Below are 22295 nucleotides of genomic sequence, written 5' to 3' on the forward strand. Positions count from 1 at the left end.
TGGACGCAGTTACTGATTATAAATTACATGCTTATATGTTTGCTGTAGTAAGTAATCAAAAGACAGCACTTTCCCAATAAAAACAGATAGTCATTTAAAATAATCTAACTAATATTACAGAGCTATAAGCAGGATTCAGCAAAATATGGCCTTTTGCACCTGTGCCATGGAAAAGAACACAGTTCAGCAAAATATTGTCATAGCATTTTCAAATATACCCAAGCTCCAACAGTGTGTGAAGGCTGAATCTGCAATTATAGAATAAAAATATCAGATTCATTAAGGAAAAGGTTGGGGTTTTTTTTCTAGTTTCTATAGGCAGGGTGGAGCTGTGTATTTGCTTTTGCAGCATGGCTGGTAAAGGTTTAGAAATCTGTTGTTGATTGAAACATGGTACTGATTGCTTTAATAGGCTTTAAAGCATAGCATATGGTTTTTGCAGTATTGCATAACGTTTCTACAAGATATTTTTAAATTTTCTTTTAAATTCTGAAATGTATACAGAGATTAATTTTGGCCCTCATTGGGTAAGGTCTGCTTTCATGTGAACCACTTCAAACATTTTATAATAGATTGTATTAATGGGGCATTATGAGTGGCCACCTCCTCCAGCTGCTTTGGGCCAGGACCTCTCCTGCCTGGCTGACGGAGCCCAGCCTGGTGCCGGAGGGTCTCTGCCAAGGCTGAGGGACGTGGCTGCTGCTTTTCCATTTGCAGGCTCAACCAGAAGCGAAGCTGAGCACGTGTCCCTGTGACACACACAGGCACACACACACACACACACACACAGAGGACCCTGACACAGCCGGTCACTCGCACTGCCACAGAGGAGGTGCAGCCTCCATCAGCACCCCCATAGAGGACTCACACAAACACAAGGGCACAGCCCAGCCCCGCCCTCCTCTTGGCCTGGCAGAGACAGAAGGTCGCTTGGAGCACACATGGGACACTCTCCAGTTTCACAACCACACGCATGTTCGCGGATCCCCCGAGTACCAGCACAGCCCCTCTGCCCATCTGGCACTCCTGTCCCAATCCTGGGCCCCCTTGCCTGCCCCACGGGTCCCCGCCTGGCTGGCTGGTCCAGCTCAGTGCTTGCTGCAAACACACAGCACTCACACACTCACCCCACAGCACCCCACACGAACAGCACCACACCTAGGCACACCAGCGCAGACCCTCCGCCTGCCTGAGACCCCTTCCCTGACCCAGGGTCTCCAACTTGCCGGCTGGTCCAGCCTGAATTTTGCTGGTGATTACCCACGCACACCAGGTTTGGGGAGGATACAGACACTCGGCCCCCAGCAGCTGGCACCAGGCACACAGACTGTGATCTGCAGTCCTGCTCCAGTCACTGGTGTTGAGCTCCTCACTCACCTCACTCACGCTGGTGACCCTCAGCAGCTGGTTTTGGGAACACACGCCATTCCCACCCCATGGCTGGAGGTTAAAGACCCCTACTTCCTCCAGCTGTTGGCACTAAATCATAGAACCATCAAATCATTTAGGTTGGAAAAGACCTTTAAGATAATCAAGTCCAACTGTTAACCTAGCACTGCCAAGGCCACCACTAAACCATGTCCCTAAGCACCACATCTACATGTCTTTTAAATACCTCCAGGGGTGGTGACTCAACTACTTCCCTGGGCAGTCTGTTCCAATGCTTGACAACCCTTTCAGTGAAGAAGTTTTTCCTAATATCCAATCTAAACTTCCCCTGGCGCAACTTGAGGCCATTTCCTCTTGTCCTATCACTTGTTACTTGGGAAAAGAGACCAACACCCACCTTGCTACAACCTCCTTTCAGGTAGATGTAGAGAGTGACTGAGATGCCCCCCTCGTGCCAGTAGCCGACACTACAGGCCAGGGGCGCCCACACCCCTGGTCTGACTCCAGCAGCTGGCACCCAGTCCTCTCACAATGGTCCACCCAACAGCTGGCACTGAGTCCTTGCAGCACTCACACGCACAGGATAGAGAGTGAGATTACACAGAGAGGTATTTAAGAAAAGATTTAATGGGGAGCTAGGACAGACTGTGGCAATCAGGCACAGGGCTCAGCCAGACAAGCATACCGACCAGCCACGGTTTACACGCGACCGGCCCCTTTTCTGTCTATTCCTCTTTTCTTCCTCCCCTGCACATTGCCTCATCAGTTTGCACAGTCCCACTGACTCCCCTCCAACATCCCAGACCCTCAGGTCTGCATCCTTATCAGTTGCAAAGTCCTGTTTGCCTGCAGTTTCTTGATAGCTGTTCAGTTAGTGTGACTGATGAGGTTGGCTTCTTGTCTTTGTCTCCATTATGATTTGCCTGTCAGGTTTGTGTCTCCATATACTTTACTGCTTCCCCTTTTTCCTTAGTATTCCATTTGACAAGGTCCTCGACCAGATGATCTTACTGGAATAAACATTCCTACGCTCTCACATACCCTTACCAGTGAGTGTGACTGATCAGTTTTGGTTCTCATCACTGCCTCCCTCATCATTTGTCGGTCAGGTTTGTGTCTCTCTGTGTTCTTGTTTATGGCTTCCTCCTTTTCTCAATATCCCCTTTTGTGTTGAGAAAGTCCTTCACCAGACACCTTAAAGGAGCAGACACTCTCCTTCCACATAGCCTTACAATTAGGACATAATTGAAAAATATTCTCACAACTGTGTTACAAAGGAATATGGAACAGAATATAGCAGAAAAAATGAAAAAAAAAAAATCTTCTTTATTTTACAGTTACACAAATAAAAAACAATCCCCATAGCTGTACTTGAAATAATATTAACAGTGTCAAACATGACAATCCTGATAGAATACATATCAATACTTTAAACCACAGAAATTGTATTACACATGCTCAGTAGCAATAGTACTGTGCAGGAATGAAGCTCTCTGTAAACGCTCTTTCTTTATTTTATCTACATTTAGAACAATTGTGCTTTTCCCTACACAAAGTAACAGTGCTCTTAAAAATAAATAATGTGCAATTTCAGAGTTATATCCTGAAATGTGCTAATCTAGATCCCCATCTAAATCCTGGACATGTCTCTCCCAGGAAAATCACTGTAAAGAGTGCTCAGAACTTTGCTAGATCAAACACTACAAAAAGCTACTGAACCCACACCTGTTTTTCTTCAAATTGCAGTCAATTAGAGAAAAGGTGCTGACCTCAAGTACATGTTGATTATATTGTTTAACAAAAGAATGGTACAGTCCTTATTACACATCAGATCATGTGAAAGAGCCAAGGTTTGAAAGGTTCAGTAGATCTCATATCTGGAGAGTGGCTCAGAACTGTGGGAGCGAGAACTGTCCCAAAGCTGACACCTTAACAATTAGATATATTTATCTATTATTTTTATGAAATATGAAAGACTCTCTGCCACAGAAACTTTAACATGTACATTAATAAACAATTTACAATAAATTTATCTGAATGAAATCAAGTTGTTCAATGTAAAGCTGCCATAAGATTTGGAAAAATATACACTCTCTGCCGTCTTGATGTAGCTCCCAGTTCTTATTTTTAACATACATTTAGGAACCATAGCTGGCAATTGATATGATGGATGTGAGGATAAATTTGAGGAACACTCAACTGATGGACATTGCTCAGTTGTTCCTCACCAGGGCAGGTATCATTACAGTATTAGGGATGCTTCTTCTTTTTATTCTATCTATCTACTTCGTATCAGTTGTACTGCTGGACGATAAAAGTGGTAATTATAATAAAGCCTGTCTATCTGATCTGTGCTGTAGGCAGCACACGAGGTGTGAATGTATATAAACAACAGATATCATGCAAGGCAGCTATGGAGGCTTGAGCTGTTGACTGCTGCCCAGTGAAGGACCACAAGGTGAAATTTATTCCACTGTAAAGTCCCTATACAGCAGCTAAGCCTTTGGGGCTATGCCCCAGGTCACCTATAGGGATAAACAGTCACACAGTAGAAGTAATCTGTTTTTTTCATTCATGACCTGGGGTGCCTCAATAGAAATGCACAAAGAGTCCCAGGGCAATACAGAGCCAGGAGGTATAGGGGAAAGGTAAGAAAGGTTGTCTGCAATGAGTTCACTGCTACAGCTTCCCAGCAGTGAGAGGCCTAACAACCAAGGCCACATAACCTAAGAGGAAAAGCTCTGGGCATGTCCCACCTCAGGTCACCCTAAAGTAACCAGTAACTAGTGATCACAAACCACCTCAAAACAGACAATCTGCAGCACAACAAACCACACACATGGGCACAGATCTTATACAAAAGCAATAGAGTAAAATGACTCCTAGTTCTTGTGAAAACCTGCATGGTCAAAGACAACAACTGCTACTTGCCCAGAGGATGGTTTGAAACCTACCACTCACTTTATTACACTTCAGCTCAGGATAAAGCTGAAGCAGGTGAGACAGGAGACAGGTTAGGGGGGAGTCCTATGCTTTTGGTAGGGAGACGCACCTGGGTGCCAGTTTCAGAGAAGAGTACTATGAGAAGGATGAGTGTGGATGACAGTAGAGAGCCATGAGACCATGGCTCATGGTGCCAGAAGTATGCAGTATTGAAGGTGGAAAGCCTGCAGGAGATGAGGTTAAGGCCCAGTTTTGAGAAGGTATGGGCAAACTCTGTTGTCTTGGAAGTAGGTGCTACTGTCATGCCTTGTGCCAAACCAAGTTGGAGAAACCTTGCCCTGTATCACCCTGTTCTATCAGATTCAGTGATAGGGTAAAAATTGGGACTCCATGGCTTGTGTACTGAAGTCAACTTCGCTCACAGACAATCAAATGTGAAGCTTGCAAAACAGGCTCAGGCCAAATTCTTCTTCACCTGCTGACTTCCAAAAACAAATTTTCTCATCTGTCTTCCTACTTACATCTCATTGTTTTCACTTTTTCAATTACACAAATAATTTTTTTAAATTACCATAGGAATTAGAGTGTTTCCTTCTACTTTTATCTCAGAGAAATAATCAATTGGTGTATTAAAACCTTCCCTGAGGTGAAAAAGAATCACCTATCAGTTAATATTTTAGTCTACTTGAATTCCCTTTTTGTTGACGGCCTCACACTAGAGAGAAGAAGAGAAGACATTCCCAGAAGAAAAGATAAAGCTAAACAGATGCTTCTCTGAGCTTCAGTGAGACTCGCACCTGTGAATTCTTTATCTCAATAGAAATTCTCTCAATGTATATGAAATATGTTTTAAAAGATCAACAGCAGCAAAACCTGAACAGAAAGAACAGGAATATGCCCACCTTTCATCAAGGAAATAACATTGTCTTAAACTGCAAGTTTACACAGTGTACAAATAGCACCCTCTGGCTTATCAACAACATTCCAGTCTGTACTGCTGTTTAGTTTCTCGTGATGCCTTGTTTCAGTGGTGATCACGTTAGGACAATGTCCCACACCCGAGCATATAGCCAAATTAAACTGTCCTGGGTAGGAGAGACTGGTGACTAAGGAAAGATGCTACTGTGTCTTAGATATAGGAGAATGACTTTATATTTCCCATCAACTTTTGGCAAAACTGTCTGCAAGGCAGAGATTTAGCTACTAAATTTGCATAATCACAGACGTCTAGTCATGCATGATGAAATACATGTGAACTTAAGAGGAAAAATGGGTAATAAATGGCACTTTTAGCTAGTAGATATTTGTGAGTATTGTGCTACATATAAATTGCTCAAGGTATTTAAAAATTCCATAGATACACTGAATATCATATTTGGAGATGAGGACCTAACGTAGAGCTGAAAACATGACAAGAAAATACCCATACATTGTATCTGCATGCCTCCTCTTTAGCCTAGCCGGACATGAAAGTGGTGAAACCATGGTGTCCTTGATTTGCCTGCTCCATTAGCGGTAAAACATACCATGTGCAGACAGGTTTTGTATCTTAGTATATGCTGTACTGACACTCCACCCTGTCCTACCCTCCTGTAATTTCTTGTTCTCTTTTTTGAAAGATGAGAATGAAAGAATTCTTGCTTTCATCGATAAACAAGACCGATGCTGAGAAAAATCACTGTGAGATTTTTCTGAGCGCACAGCTCTGTGTTATTCTGAATCACAGAATCGTATAGGTTGGAAAAGACCTTTAAGATCATCAAGTCCAACCATAAACCTAACACTACCAAGACCACCACTATACCATGTCCCTAAGCAAATTACGTGTCCCTTCAGGTCAATTACACATCAGAACATCAAGCTGATAGAAAAGAGGTATATTAGAGAGATATCATCCAACACTATTAGAAATTTAAGTTTTAAAAGAACCGTTTGATCTACAGTTCTTTTATTTTCCATTTAATTGGCTAGGTTTTTTTTTCTTTAGATGTGTTCCAATGTCACCTGAGTTCCTTTAGACTCTGTGTCTTACTTTTAACCAGGAATAAAAATTGTGTATATATATATATATATATTTGAATGTATGAAATAATTTCTTTACTCCTGCAGATTTTTCTGAAGAATGAAATGCTATATGCAAAGTCACTAAAGAAGCTTTGCTTTGAGATGTTCCCTTCAGCAGTAAAGAAACATCATACTAAGTCTACACCATTTATTCAAGGAAAGGAAAAAAAGTATATAAGACTAATCTTTGGTACCAAGAATAAGGGCACCTTCTTGTATGTCTTCAAATCTGAACACAACAGAAAAACTTCTCTTTAAAAATGGATCAAAATGACCTCTGAGTGGTTCCATGTAGTGGGTATTGACAGTGGTAGCTAGAAAAACAATTGGGATGTTAAGGGTTGTGTGACAGCAGGATACAATACAACAACAATTGATAAAATATTTGATGTTTCCCTCCACCCTCCCACCCTTATGATTTTTTTTCCTAAGACAATCCCGTAAGATATATACTTTTAATTATTCATAACATCCTCAAAATCCTTTAAGGGCTCCAATACTCAAAAGCAACAAAACCCAATCAACAGCAATAAGAAAAACAGCAACAAAAGCTGAGGTTATAATACAAGATCAGAAACAGTCCTCTGACTGAAGGCATTTACTGATTTGTTTGATCTTATGGACTTCACTTTCTCTACTTGTTTCCATCACTATATCTTCTGCCAAAGCCTGGTTTATTTGCTTAACAAAATATTCCACCCACTGGGGATTTCTTCTGTGGGCTGTCTGACCACAGTGGCAAGTCAGCAGTAAGCAGGCTATATTTTTCTTCTTTAATTCATGATGAATGTGTCACTGGATCCTGTAAACACTACTGATTATACATTCAAGCTTGGTTCTTAGGGAAAGTGGCACTTACTTGAACCCTTGCAGTCAAGATAGCTTAGTTATATAGCACTTTACAGGTGTAATAGCTGGTTATGTACTTCTGATAAAATTCCTTTTTCCAATGGCTTAGTGGGTATTGAAACATATCCTCACTGGGATCCCATTGCCATTCTACAACATCTTTATGATGAAGTGTGTATTCTGTACTTCTTATTGTACTTTACATGTGCTTTATTGCTGTACGCATTTCCCTGTTGTTAATTTAAGTGCTCCTCTGTTATGTAATACATACAACGTTTTAAACTCTAATGGCATCCTATGAGGACTAGCATTAGAGAAGTACCGATACTTCAGATCATCATAATAATGATACTTGACTGGTTTTCCATGTAAATCCTTTGGGAATGGCCAAAATCCATATAGGTGAATTTCATCACAAAATCTGGTGGCAAGTGTATACATGAGGAGACCAGTGCTGGGTCGTTTAATGTGGACCTTGTTTGTCAGCCAGTAGCTGCAAAGAAAGAAAAAGTACATTAAGAAACTTTCATACAACTTCATGTGAATAAATCCTGTATACTTATTTTATCTATTATGCATTCATTTTACACTATAAAAACCCAAGTTTCCTTCTTCTCTCTAAACTGAGATCATAAATGATGACACTGTTTTGGCACACCTTTATTCCACCTAGAAGAAAAGTGAGATCTTATTTAATACAGTGCTGAAGAAAAGCTGGCCAACTAAGGTTCTTAGTTCAGGCTTTAACCCTAACAAGAAGTCACAATGCCTTGCAAATGCTAGAAAACTGCAGTTAACCTCCTCAGCCAGATCAGGGAACAGTCTCTTGCTATGAACTTTGACCTCTTGCAGTATCCAATTCACTTCATCAAGTCAGCCCTACACTGAATATTTGATTGGCCTAGTGATTACTTCACAGATTGCTTGTCTAAATAGAAAGGAAATGGAAGTAATAAACATAACACGTTAAGAATGTAACTTTCAGAAGTAAACAGAAGTGAAGCTTGAATTACTTCGCTTGTGAGTAAGTATGTAAAGCTCCCCGTTTGCTAACAGCCATCTCCAGAAAAGCAGAATCTTACACTAATAATTTTAAAAAGGTTTTGTTTTGTACTCAACAGTACACAGATCTGACTGAAGCTATGCAAGTTTTCCTGAGCCAGTAACAACGTGTCCGGTTGTAGGTTTAGAAGCTGCAGAGTGTTTTCAAAGAGGCAAATGGTGGGTAGGTGCAGAAGAAACATGGGAACTGAACTGGATTCTGGCACATAGCTCACATTGGTACCTTCAAAATCTGCCACCAACATTGTTTTACAACCCCAATCTTTAAAAATAAAACTTCATTAAAATAGTGCCAGCCTATTACTGCTAAAACGCTTCTCCCAAGCCTGATTCAATGTAAAGCTTGTTAGTACTTTATGAAATGAAAATGGGTATTTAGAAACTTAAACGTGATCATTCTGCTGGTTCAGATAAACAGCAGCCACGCACACAGTTGTACTGGTCAAACTGTAGGAACAAGTGGCCGCAAGTGAGGGACATAAGCAAGTTGTTACAGAGCGTTACCACACAAACGTGAATCATTGCATTGGATCTCTATATTCTTGTTTGTTGTAGTCTGTGAATTGTTTCCACCATAGCCTAGACAGGGGGTCAAGGGAGATAAGCCTCATCAGACCAGAGTTAGCCTTGTGCTGGGTTGGAACTCTGAGTATACAACCAGATTGCTTTAAAGGCATTTAGCGGTGTAGCAGGAGGAACATCCCACCCACCACTATGAGACAGGATAGCAAAAATATGTCTTTAATCAAAGCTTAAAGTGTCTTAAAAGCATCAGATGCTGTGCAGAATTAAAAGTAACCATCCCATTGAAACTGGACTTTTCAGTTTCACTCTTTGCCAAAACCATAGGGCCTAAAGGCTGATGTCTTTGAATCGCAGATACATATGCATGTGAAAGATAATTTTTTTTTGTACTCAGTTTCTTTTTCGAAAGCTGAAGGACTCTGAAAGCAGAAAGCAGTTCTAGGCTAAGTGATTGCTCTTCTAAAGCCAAGAGAGGGAATGACTCAGAATTTTGTTTGGCTGTAAAAAACAGGATGGTAAAAAGCATATTTAAGAAGCAAATGCAATGGGGAGTGGTTACATGTACAAATGACAAATGTATTGCATATAATTTTTTCATTTTTTTCATAAACCTGAGTTTTCAGACAGAGGTTTCTGAGATAAGATGCTAAGTAGTTTGCTTCCTACTCTGAGAAACTGCAACATTTTAAAACAAGACAAGCCAAAGGAGAAACTCCAATTCTAGAAATTTTTTTAAAATGTTTGCTTATAGAAAAGTTATTGAAGAAACAAATCGGACCACTTTTGGCACTTCATATCACAGATACAGCAAAAAAGATTAAAAGATAAAAATTAATTATTTAATTTTTGTAGAAACTGGTACTTGTCTCTTCAAACGTCGGTACCGCCTGTAATCACATGCAGTCAGCAATCTACATGAGTGTCTCTAGCCAAACAGCAATCAAACCTGATGCATCTGGTACTACACAGCACAATTGCTATCATCCCAGCTGAATTTCAGCCTTCCAGGAATAGGATGATCATGGCAGAGAATGAAATTAATAGTAAAAAGGTGGATCTAAATATTTGAAAAGGACACTTCATCTTCTTACTTAAGAGTTTCTGTACAGGAATAAGTATGTAATGAAGGAATAACATGTAATACAGAGCCTCTCAATTTTAGAATATAAAAGCAAATCTTTTCTTTTGCTTGTCATTTTCAGGTATCATACAAAAGGGAAGTTTAAATGGTTTCTCTTAAAAATGAAAAAGATATCAAAACTCTGTACTCAGAACATGGTACTTGCTGTACTTACTATAAAATTTTGCAACTTGGGATCAATTGGACTTCAGATGAAACAACACAAGTAATGCAATGAATGAAACAGTTACAAGGCATTCAGTGCTCCGTGCTGAAGCTTCCTGCAGATCATTTGATCTCTGCAAATCCCTGGCTCCCAAACTCTGCTTGAATTGATAAAATTGGTTGTGTGGTGCTAAGTAGTCTTTGTGATTTTGGTCCTGAAATATATGTGTTGTCTTAGTCACTCAAGTTGCTACTCTAATATGAAACTTGGTTAAGGCTGGTTTTTAGAGACTGATTGATGTAAATGCTTTAAGCAATGAGCATTTTTGCATCTGCTTTCAGTTTCTGGAGTTTTGTTGTAAGTATAGTTTTAAGCCTAAACATACCCTTCTTACCTATTTATCTGGGATGCACTCATTTTCTGTTTAACTAAGATTACAATGTCAGGGAAGCAACTTACCACAGATCCAAAAGAGAATCTCTTGTTTCTCATAACTAATCTCTAGATCTTCACCTATGACCAATTCCTGATTTTCAGGCTGGATAGAGAAATAAGCTTAATTGACAAAGGAATAGGTGCATCTTGCCATATTAGAAAATGGAGTCTGCTATTTAAGCATCACTATTAAGCCCAGAAGTGGAAGGCTGCATCCACACAGTGCACCACTACAGTGCTCCAGTCACTTGTTCTCTTGATAGCCGTGATAAAACAACTCCTTTGTGGGGCCATACTGTAGAGCAGACTACTGAATTTATCAAAATGTGCCAACATGTAAACACACTTAATTTCTACAACATTGATGACTTGAAGTTAAGTAGCTTGAATTCAAACAGATCTCACTTCAAATTACTTTTAATTACATGGCTGACAGTAACTTAGTAAAGACATTGGCAATATATCATGACTTTCAGCTTAATACTCAGAACTTAAAAGTAAACCTCCAGTGGTAAGTGAAAAACACAGCACCACTAAACACAAAAAACCCCCATGCAAGATTAGAGAGTATGTTGAACTATCTGAAATGAAAGGAAGGCCATGCAAGAATAGAGAGTATGTTGAACTATCTGAAATTAAAGGAAGGCCAGTTCAGTATTTAATTAATTTAGACAAGTTCATGTATTTGATTTTTATAACATTACACTTAATAATTATCAGGATTGCAACAGGTAACTATAAATAGCACAATACACCATAAGATTAAAGGACACCGTGCTGATAGCAGGGGACTGCTAAAACTCTCTCTTCCATGAAAAGAAGGTATGCTCAAGCAGGTACTGGCTTTCTAGGCCCTTCTGCTCATACTCCTTTCTTCTAATATTATGCTGCCTATTTTCACCTCAGCAACCCATCCCAAATCCTTTGCCTCCAAAACCTTTTTACCTGCCTCAGAGATATTATGTAGTAAGTCATGGCCACACACCTGTAGACCTTCTCTTTCATCCAGTCCCACATGGATCTCTTTTCTACAATCCTTTCTTTTTAGTGGGCATACACATTTCAAAGAAATTTCACATAATTTTAAAATTTGTACAGTGATCTCCTGCATGTTTCACTGTATGTTTCATATAAAAATGAAAATAATCAAAGACATATTTCAGTATTTCTGTTAAGACTGGAGATGAGTATTGTCAATAATGGATTTGTGTCAGCATTATTTTAATACTTTCTGATGCTTTAGGCATAAAGAAAATATTTTTTCCTTTCTTTTTAATGCTATTATCTTACTGAAACCTAGTTCTTACATGTAGTTCCACACCATGAATAAAAGACTTGCATGTTTTAATATTCTGTATGTACAAATGTAATTTTTGGCAAAGAATCTTCTTTATCTTTACTAAGATAATAATAAAAACTAGGGTAAAGGAGAAAGACTTATTTATTAGATAAAATAATTTTATTTCAAATAGGTATATAAAACATGGGTATAAAAACGAAACATCTCAGTAATGACTTTTACCAGAATCACAGGATCATTCAGGTTGGAAGGGACGTCAGTAGATCTCTAGTCCAACCTCTTTCTCAAAGTAAGGTCCCTCAGCCACTGCTGACAGGGCCTGCGCTCCAGCCCAACAATCTCTGTAGCCCCCAGCTCAACTTGCTTCAGGTGGCCAATATCTTTCCTGTATTAGGGGGGCCCAAAACAGGGCACAGTGCTCCAGATGTGGTCTAAAAAGTGCTGAGTAGAGGCGGGCAATCACTTTCCTCACTTGACCAGCTACGCTCCTGACAATACAGCGCCAGATGTTTTTGGCCCTTTGCTGCCAGGGAGCACTGATGCCTTGTGCTCTTCTTGCTGTCTGCCAGGCAGCAAGATGTCCAGGTTCCTTCCAGCAGACCTGATCCCAGCCACTCAGTCAGCCCCCAGCCTGTACTGCTGCAAGGGTTACCACTTCGCAGGTATGGGACTTCACATTTGTCCCTGCTGAATTTCATAAGGCTCCTGTTGGCCTATGCATCCAGCCCAACCACCTGGCTAGACTTTGACCCATCTAGTTATCCAGTCATCCAGACCACAATATCCTAACCTGGATGCAAGAATATTGTGAGAGACAGTGCCAAAAGCCTTGCTGCCACTGAGGTATATGACATCCAGTGCTCTCCCCTCATACACAAAGTATAGGATGTTTATAAAATGCTCAGTTATTTTACCAGCTAAACTTAGTAATAAGTGCACAACTGTGTCTTCGTGAAGCAAGTCCCCTTTAAAAAGGTCTTATCTTTGCCAGGTAAAATCATGTTCTTTTCTTTTTCACAGGGACAACAAACAATAAATTCTAATTGCTACTGTTAGAAATGAAAAGATTTTGACATTTTCTTGTGGAAGCTTATTTTTGTACTACCATAAGCAACCTAAAAAACATGACTTTGTAGTAAAATATCACAGTTTCCCACTATCTAGGAGAAAAACTGATTTGAAAACTATAATCAGTAGACATCAGTAGTTCTCCATCAATAGAAAGGTGCACATATCATGGGTGGAAAGTAGAGGATAAGACTGAAAATACAAAATAAGCCTGACAGATTTGAGGGAAAAAAAAAAAAAAAAGATACAATTTAACAAACCGGAAATGTAAGTTATGCAGAGAATTGCCTGTGGAGGCTGGCAAAAACTCTTAAGGTGGTACTTCTTCAGAGGTGCATGTGGAGGTTAGAACTGGTCATAAACTGCATACAAATCAAAAGGGCAAACTACAGATACCTTCATTGTAACATGTTTGTAATTTGAGATATTTACATGCCAATTCTTGCCATCCCAGGAGCTGCAAGAACGCCTTCTACTTCAAGTAAAGAAGCAGAAATCAGAAAACTTTGCTCTGCCAGGAACCTCCAGTCCCGCACTTGCTGTACCTCCATCAGAATCAATGGGATTACATTGGAAAGTAAGAATTTAAGAATTTGTTTCTGTTGATGTCAACAAACTCTCAGTCTACTTGAGCTTTGGACTTCTAAATACACTTTTATATTTATAAATATACATTTGAGTATACTTCCTTTTTTTTTTTAACATTTTACCGTGTCTTTCAATCCCCACCAACATTCATCTTTTCTTAACCACAGCTGACCTCAAACTATTTAACTCAACCTCTCATGAAAGATATTTGAAATAAAGTGAAACCAAATGAAAAACAGAGTGTGAGCAAAATATAATATACAGCATTCCTTCTTTGATCAGGAGTAACCTTCTGGCAAAATGATTGCCCCCAGTCACTGGTACAACACTTCAATAGTTGTAACCAATTCTTCACCACCGGGCTCTGAAAGAGTTACAATGCAGTACAAGTTACAAATCAGGTGCACTGTATATTGGTTTTAAGCCTTGTGTCAGCAGTAAATTGATATGATTTGTAGTGACCTGGAAAAACAAATGGAACCATGAAGGAAAGGAGTATGACTGGAAAAACTCCTTCCACAGCTGAAAACTGTAAGAAGAGCAATTAAATGTAAAAGTCTGCCCTGATGAATATGAGATACACCAATTTTTTACATGCATAATCACTGTTAAAAGATTGCTTTGACACTTACATTTGTCTTAGTGTTTACAGAACCTCAATATTTTGGCCTTTAAAAATACTGACCGTTTCTGCCAGATCAAAATTATCACCTATGGTTAAACCTACTGTCAAAACCACCGGACTTTCACCTGTATCTAGCAAGATACCTTTACATTTATAAAAACTGAATCTATCACTATTAGCATGATTGCAGAAGAAATGTTAATTGAATAGCCTGTTGCTACCAGACAATGATTTCTTGCAGCTATTGACAAAAATTAAAGTAAACACATAAAAACATAGACATCTGTTTTAAAAATAGTTAATGTTAGAATGATCTTCTGACAAGACTCTATTACAATGACTAATATATACAACAACTGATGCTGATAATAATTACATTAAATGGATACTGGGGAATTAAAATGACAATTGTTTACTCTGCTACTGTGGAATAGATGACTTCTAACTAGATTAAAACATGAGATGTGCTTTCCCAAGGCTGTACTCAAAATGATATATGTTGTCTCAGACAAGGAAAACCGATATAATGGGCTACATTCAAATATCAGCTAATTTGGCATATTTAACATCTTTATTTGCCATATCTGCAATTTCTATAGGATTTCTAAGTATAAATAAGATCAGAGTCTGGTTGTGTAATTTCAATGGATTTTTAACTCCCTTCTCTGGACAGGACTGAATCTGAGGAAACATATCATAGAATCACAGAATCACAGAATCGTATAGGTTGGAAAAGACCTTTAAGATCATCGAGTCCAACCATAAACCTAACACTACCAAGACCACCACTACACCATGTTTCTAAGCACCTCATCCAAACATCCTTTAAATACCTCCAGGGATGGCGACTCAACTACTTCACTGGGCAGCCTGTTGCAATGCTTGATAACCCTTTCAGTGAAGTAAAATTTCCTAATATCCAGTCTAAACCTCCCCTGGGGCAACTTGAGACCATTTCCTCTTGTCCTATCACTTGTTACCTGGGAGAAGAGACCGACCCCCACCTCTCTACCACCTCCTTTCAGGTAGTTGTAGAGAGCAATAAGGTCTCCCCTCAGCCTCCTTTTCTCCAGGCTAAACAATCCCAGCTCCCTCAGCCGCTCCTCATAAGACTTCTGCTCCAGACCCTTCACCAGCTTCGTTGCCCTTCTCTGGACACGCTCCAGCACCTCAATGTCTCTCTTGTAGTGAGGGGCCCAAAACTGAACACAGTATTCAAGGTGCGGCCTCACCAGTGCCGAGTACAGGGGCACAATCACTTCCCTAGTCCTGCTCGCCACGCTATTTTTGATACAAGCCAGGATGCCATTGGCTTTCTTGGCCGCCTGGGCACACTGCTGGCTCATATTCAGGCGGCTGTCAACAAACACCCCCAGGTCCTTCTCTGCCAGGCAGCTTTCCAGCCACTCTTCCCCAAGCCTGTAGCGTTGCATGGGGTTGCTGTGGCCCAAGTGCAGGACCTTGCACTTGGCCTTGTTAAACCTCATACAATTGACCTCGGCCCATCGATCCAGCCTGTCCAGGTCCCTCTGAAGAGCCTTCCTACCCTCCAGCAGATCAACACTCCCACACAACTTGGTGTCACCTGCAAACTTACTGAGAGTGCACTCGATCCCTTCGTCCAGATCATTGATAAAGATGTTAAACAGAACTGGCCCCAACACAGAGCCCTGGGGAACACCACTTGTGACGGGCCGCCAACTGGAGTAAACTCCATTCACCACCACTCTTTGGGCCCGGCCATCCAGCCAGTTCTTTACCCAGCGAAGAGTATACCCGTCCAAGCCCTGAGCAGCCAGTTTCTCCAGGAGAATGCTGTGGGAAACTGTGTCAAAGGCTTTACTGAAGTCTAGATAGACAACATCCACAGCCTTTCCCTCATCCACTAGGTGGGTCACCTTGTCATAGAAGTAGATCAGGTTGGTCAAGCAGGACCTGCCTTTCCGAAACCCATGCTGGCTGGGCTTGATCCCTTAGTTATTCTCTATATGCCGTGTTATAGCGCTCAGGATGATCTGCTCCATCAGCTTCCCCGGCACCGAGGTCAGGCTGACAGGCCTGTAGTTCCCCAGGTCCTCCTTCCGGCCCTTCTTGAAGATGGGCGTCACATTAGCTCATCTCCAGTCAGCAGGGACCTCCCCAGTTAGCCAGGACTGCTGGTAAATGATGGAAAGGGGCTTGGTGAGCACATCTGCCAGCTCCTTCAGTACTCTCGGGTGGATCTCATCAGGCCCCATAGACTTGTGAGTGTCTAAGTGGTGTAGCAGGTCACTAACCATTTCCCCCTGGATTACTGGGGCTCCATTCTGGTCCCCATCCCTATCTTCTCACTCGGGGGGCTGGGTACCCAGGGAACAATTGGCCCTGCTATTAAAGACTGAGGCAAAGAAGGCATTAAGTTACTCAGCCTTTTCCTCATGCTGGATCACTGTGTTCCCTCCGCCGTCTACTAGGGGCTAGAGATTTTCCTTGGCTCTCCTTTTGCTGCTAATGTATTTGAAGAAGTGGTTTTTGTTGTCTTTTACAGCAGCAGCCAGATTGAGCTCTAGCTCAGCTTTGGCCCTTCTAATTTTCTCCCTGTACAGCCTCGCTACACCTTTGTAGTCTTCCTGAGTTGCCCGCCCCTTCTTCCAGAGGTCATAGACTCTCCTCTTTTTCCTGAGTTCGAGCCAGAGCTCTCTAGTCAGCCACGGCGGTCTTCTTCCTCGGTGGCTCATCTTTCGGCACCTGGGGACAGCCCGCTCTTGTGCCTTTAGGACTTCCTCCTTAAAGAATGTCCAGCCTTCCTGGACTCCTTTGCCCGTAAGGGCTGCCTCCCAGGGAACTCTCTTGACCAGTCTCCTAAACAGGCCGAAGTCCGCCCTCCGGAAGTCTAAAGTGGCAGTTTTGCTGACCCCCGTTGCTGCTTCTCCAAGTATCAAAAACTCTATCATTTCGTGATCGCTCTGCCCAAGACAGCCTCCAACCATCACATGGCTCACAAGTCCTTCTCTGTTCGTGAACAAGAGGTCCAGCGGGGCACCTTCCCTAGTTGGCTCGCTCACCAGCTGTGTCAGGAAGTTATCTGCCACACGCTCTAGGAACCTCCTAGACTGTTATATGTTATAACCCTGAATCACTCTGAAAGATTATATACTAAGCTCTAGTCATTGAGTGGCAAGCTGATCTCCAAGTAAACCCACTCATACACACTTGCCTGTCACTGAAATTCTGTTCTTTCTACAGTCATTACATGGAGAGAATATTTTTTAAAAGAGCTTTCTGAGAAATCTTATATGGTATTTGAAAAGTTAAAATATTAGCATTAATAAGAAATAAGGTAGGGAAAAAAGATTGTGAGAAAGAAGACAAAACATTTCAGAGTTACTCAATAGTGTCTGTGTCAGTGGGAGAAGCTAGAGGATGTATATTGTCTTGATTACACTCTCAAAAAATACTGTGGAACAGGACAAGACACAGAAAAAAGCAACACAGGTTATCAGAAGAATAAAGTAACTTCTGTACAAGGAGAGAGTAAACAGAGTAGCTTGAAAAAGAGACAACTAAGTGGGGATACGGCAGAAAGCTCCCAAATTATGTAGTGTGTAAAGAAGGCAAATGGGGATTTAATTACTACTTTAACATAAGCACTGTAACATAAAAACTATGCACTCAGTAGAGTTATTCAGTGTTACGTCTAAAATAAACAGATGCAAGTACTTTTTCATACAACACGCCATTGAACAGTGGAATTCATTGCAACATGATGTTTTGGATGACAATGGCCAACTGACTAAAAAGATAAAATTGTTAAATTTTACAAACACAGCGGTGCAGATGAAGCCCCTTCTCAAGGGTTTGCTAAGCTGCTGGCTGTGGGAGCATATATCACAGGGTAAACGCTTGACATTTCCTCTAACTTTTCTTCTAAGCTTCTGTGTTGGCACCTGGCACCAGTACAGTCACTTTATATTCTCAGTCCCAGCATCAGCTTTCTCTAGAAGGTGTTAACTAAAATAACTTCCTCAAGCTCAGAAAGAATAAAGCCTTTGCTAGTGTTTTCATGTCTTCAGTGGGATTAATCACATCAATGACATGAACAACCCTTCAACTGACCTTCTCAATTTATGTGAATGTATTAATTAAAAATGTATTATTCACCCTTTTCCTACTGAGATACGCCACAGGCAGGAGGCTGCACAAGGAATCTAGAGTGTGAAAGAATTAAAGTGTGAACAATAACTTTGTTGTTATTGAGAGTGTGACAGCCAGCACGGAAACACTGCTGAGTGTTTGCGTTAGATCTACTTTACAGTTTTTAATGTACAATATTTTGAAATAGCATACACAAAATCCACTTCAATAAAATCAATAATGCACTTTATGAAGAGCTGAAACATTCCCCAAAATTGTCATTTGCTATTTAGCAAACTTAATTCACTACATTAATGTTAAGGGTTGTTTTTTGTTTGGGGTTTTTTTCCTTTACCCCTTCAATTCTTGCTTATAAAGCAGATTTCAAGGACCAGTCAAGAGTTTGGATTCTGCCTGGCAATCTTCCTTAAAAGAGAAAGAAAAGACCAGTGATATCAATGGTGAACACAGTCATGCTACGTACCTTGCATTGCCACAGCTAAATGAGAGTATGGCCAGAAGGCTGCCATTCAGTGTTAGCGCCACTGCAGAGAATTTTAACCACTGTCAGCATAGTCTTTACTGGCTATGGCAAAATAATTAAGAATATATTAAAGCTCAATTTTACCTGTCTTAAAATAAAATGGTTCAGCTTCCCTGGTGTAGGAGACTATTCTGCTTTGCACCATTGCTCTAGCATGATCTGCTCCCAAAGCAGCTTTAATCAACTTTTGGAAAATCACCTCAATAGGAAAAGGATTTGCCAAGGATAGAGAATTATCAAAATACAGCATAACATTGCCCTTCTGTTGCCAGTGAATTAAGAAACACTTGCTGAAGTTAAGAGCAGTTAAGCCTATGAACTCTTTTCTCATACATAAAAAGATTTTGGTGCAACAACTGGAATCCTTCGCAACCATAAGCCACATGCCCTATAAAATATTTGGAAGGACTGGGCAGTAAGGCCTATATATGAAGGAGAAAGCCTTCAGGACTAATTAACAGGATATGTTTAAGACTGGGAACATGTCTCAACTTCTGTCCCACTTCTGCAATATTTCCAAGCTATCAGAATACTTTTATTTGAAGCCACACTAGCTCTTTCAGTTTTCATATAAAAAAAGAAGTTATTAACCTTGGTTTAGAAGGAAATCACAGGATGAATAAACCTCTTTAACCATTTGATAAAAGCATTCACCCAAAGGAAAAGACCCATGCTTAAATCCTTGATGAACCAATGACAACAGCTTTTTATGTTAAACCATCATTAGTTTCAAAATATAAAAAGCCCACGCTGCAGAGTCCTTGATTCTTCCTTCATAAACAAGGACTTTCAAAATTGCCCACATATTCATTTCCCCAGAAAAGCCCCCAACAGATATGAGGCAGAGCATGACTGCAGAAAACATGGGCCTCAATCTGGTCAGATGGGGGAGGAGGCAAATTTAAACCTTTGCAGGTGCTATGTAGCCTGTGCTGCAGTACAAAAGAAGAATGCGAGCCATCATCTCCCATCTGCTTAAGTAACCTCTGGAGGAAAACAGCAGTGCATCTGTGCGCAAACTGATTTTTAACAGGCACAGGGCCTCCTCAGAGCACGCCTACAAGCCCAAGCTCTTCTTACAAGGCTGTGAGAAGGTCACGCTGTCCACACTTGTGCAAAGCTTAGCACTAAGGCACCTGGCGCCCTGTTCACTGCTGTCATGACCAAGGCCTTCCAGAACATGAACAAAAGTTAAACCATATGACCAAAATTCTAAATTTTAGAAAAATTCAAGCTGCCTCCCTAAACACTTATGCCTGTATGCAAAACTGCTTGTACAAAATGTATTTCAACTGACGCCAGATCATTGTCTTCACTTAGCCATGAAACTTTGGTAAATGCTCTTTTATGTTCACACTATTATGAGGTACACTGTATCTGTGAAATTGGTTAATGCCTATGTACCCAGATGAATATAAAGCCATTCAAAACCTACTAGAGTAAGTAAAGCAGTAACTCTTTGTCAAAAAGGAAAAACTTTTTAAAAGATGCTCTAAAATTTCAAAGAAATGTCTAGGTTTCTGTTAGAAACACCATCCTTGTTTAAGAAGTTGAGCCTCACTTGGTTTGTTCCAGCAGCAGATAGTAAACCCCCGCAGAAGAGATTTCAAGCAACAGGAGTTGCAAACCTTACAGAACAAAAAAGAAATTAAACCATATTTAAGCAATAAACAATACACATTTATTGCTATTCAAGACAACATGATCCAATTAATTCTGCAATTAACCCACAGAAACAGCTGGAATACTTATCTATGTATATTCTTAAAAAGCAATTGAAATTATCTTGAAAAAGACTGTATGTGGGAAAGAAAATTACTTAACAGCTAGTTCACGTTAGATTTCACTGATGAGAATAGCTGCCATCAGTGTAAATAGTAATAGTGTACTAACCTTTTCCAGAAGGTCCATAAAGAACCAGACTGTAATGTAATATCTTACATTAAATTTCAATCTTTAGGCTAAGTGAAGGAACAGGAGTGCAGAGATACTAGCCCAGGCCTGTGTATGTTTTCTTTTGCAATAGTAAGTTACACATAGCACTAAGAAATGTCTTCAAGTGCTTCTGTGAAAAGAGAATTGATGCAGCTTCCAAAACGCTAAACTTGTCAAAGTAAGGAAGTGATCTTTTTTCAAAAGACAGCCAAGGTGTGATTGAAAATGTTTAGCTTTCATTCCATGAGCAATATACTAATGATCAAACTGGCAACATAACTTATCTGGTGATTCATAGGGATACCATCATTAACATTATTTTGACAGTAGCTGAGTACAGGTACCCTGAGAGCAAAAAATAAAATTGTTTACTGCACTTCTAAATCTATTTTGCATGTACATCAACAGCCTTTTCTAAAATACATACTGATTTCTTTTAAGTGACAATATCAGTGAAGGTCCACCCCTGTAACCCTTTGTACAAGTAACACTAAGTGGCTACATTGACTTACACACTGATATAACTGTGTTCAAAAATAACTTGGTTAAAGATAAGGGACATGGGATTGCCAAGGAGATTACAAATGAGGAAACTGATTCACTTTGAATTTGAGTGTTATTGACATGCTACGGGCCTGTCAAATGTTTTGAACTGACTTCAGTCTGAAAATGCTATCGCCATTAGCTTGCTAGAAGAGATTTCTTGATAAAATAGTTTATACTCTTATGTGAGTATTCCTTGATATACAGAGAATGTCTCTCAAGTCAGATACTAACAGATGGATAAATACTTCAGCGTCAAACATTAAAAAAAAGCTATGTGAGTTTAAACACTTGCAAAAGTAAAATTACAAAAAAGTTACAAAATTACAAAAAGTAATATTGTCTTGTACAAAAAGTCTTAACATTTTTTAGTCAACAGTTTCTGCCAAATCACATGGTCTCAGAATGCCTCATAACAGAATCCACCTTAAAATTGATCATCACTATGGAAGCATAGAGCTAGGCTTGCTTTCTTTTTTTTGGGGTGGGGGAACTGGTGGGGTCTTTACTCCGTATTCTGTTTACTTCTACAACATAATCAATACTACAATGCAAGGTAGAAAATTGTTTTTTAGAATTGTATCTGCCTTGCAATGCTCCACAGTTGTATCACCACTCAAAAGCAGAGTGGGCTGGGCAAAAGAGTACATAAAATGTTCCCAAAGAAAGTTACCTGGGTTTTTGCTTCCCCTGGAGTCAACGACTAGGGCTACATTAGCAAGCAGTGGGGACCATTAGGAGTTGCTTCGTAGGGTAAGACAGATGGTGCTGACTACAGGATGTCCACACCATACCCATTACACGTTTTTTTCACTGCAGACTGAGTTGGGGCATACTTGGTGAGCCACAGGAATGTCCCAGTTTATTTTAACCTGAAAATCACGTGTTTTAAGACCCTTTCATGACATAAAGAACAGTAAAAGAGAATGATCAGGACATTTACTTAAAAAATGCCTTCTGATGCAAAGTGAAAACACTAAGATGCAAAGAGACACCCAATGACAACCAATGACAACTATTGACTTC

The 22295-nt window shown here is 40.3% G+C and overlaps 1 protein-coding gene across 1 annotated transcript in view; it reads right to left on the reverse strand.

Moving 5' to 3' along the window:
• Nucleotides 1–6504: 6504 nt before the first annotated feature.
• ST8SIA4 (ST8 alpha-N-acetyl-neuraminide alpha-2,8-sialyltransferase 4) overlaps nt 6505–22295 on the reverse strand; it is a 63691-nt gene continuing 47900 nt past the window's right edge. Inside the window, exon 5 of the mRNA XM_075526820.1 lies at nt 6505–7738. Coding sequence (XP_075382935.1) covers nt 7456–7738 — 283 coding nt within the window. The 3' untranslated portion in view covers nt 6505–7455. The remainder of the gene's footprint in view (nt 7739–22295) is intronic.

The sequence above is a fragment of the Mycteria americana genome, chromosome Z, assembly GCF_035582795.1.
Source record: "Mycteria americana isolate JAX WOST 10 ecotype Jacksonville Zoo and Gardens chromosome Z, USCA_MyAme_1.0, whole genome shotgun sequence".
Lineage (NCBI taxonomy): Eukaryota > Metazoa > Chordata > Aves > Ciconiiformes > Ciconiidae > Mycteria > Mycteria americana.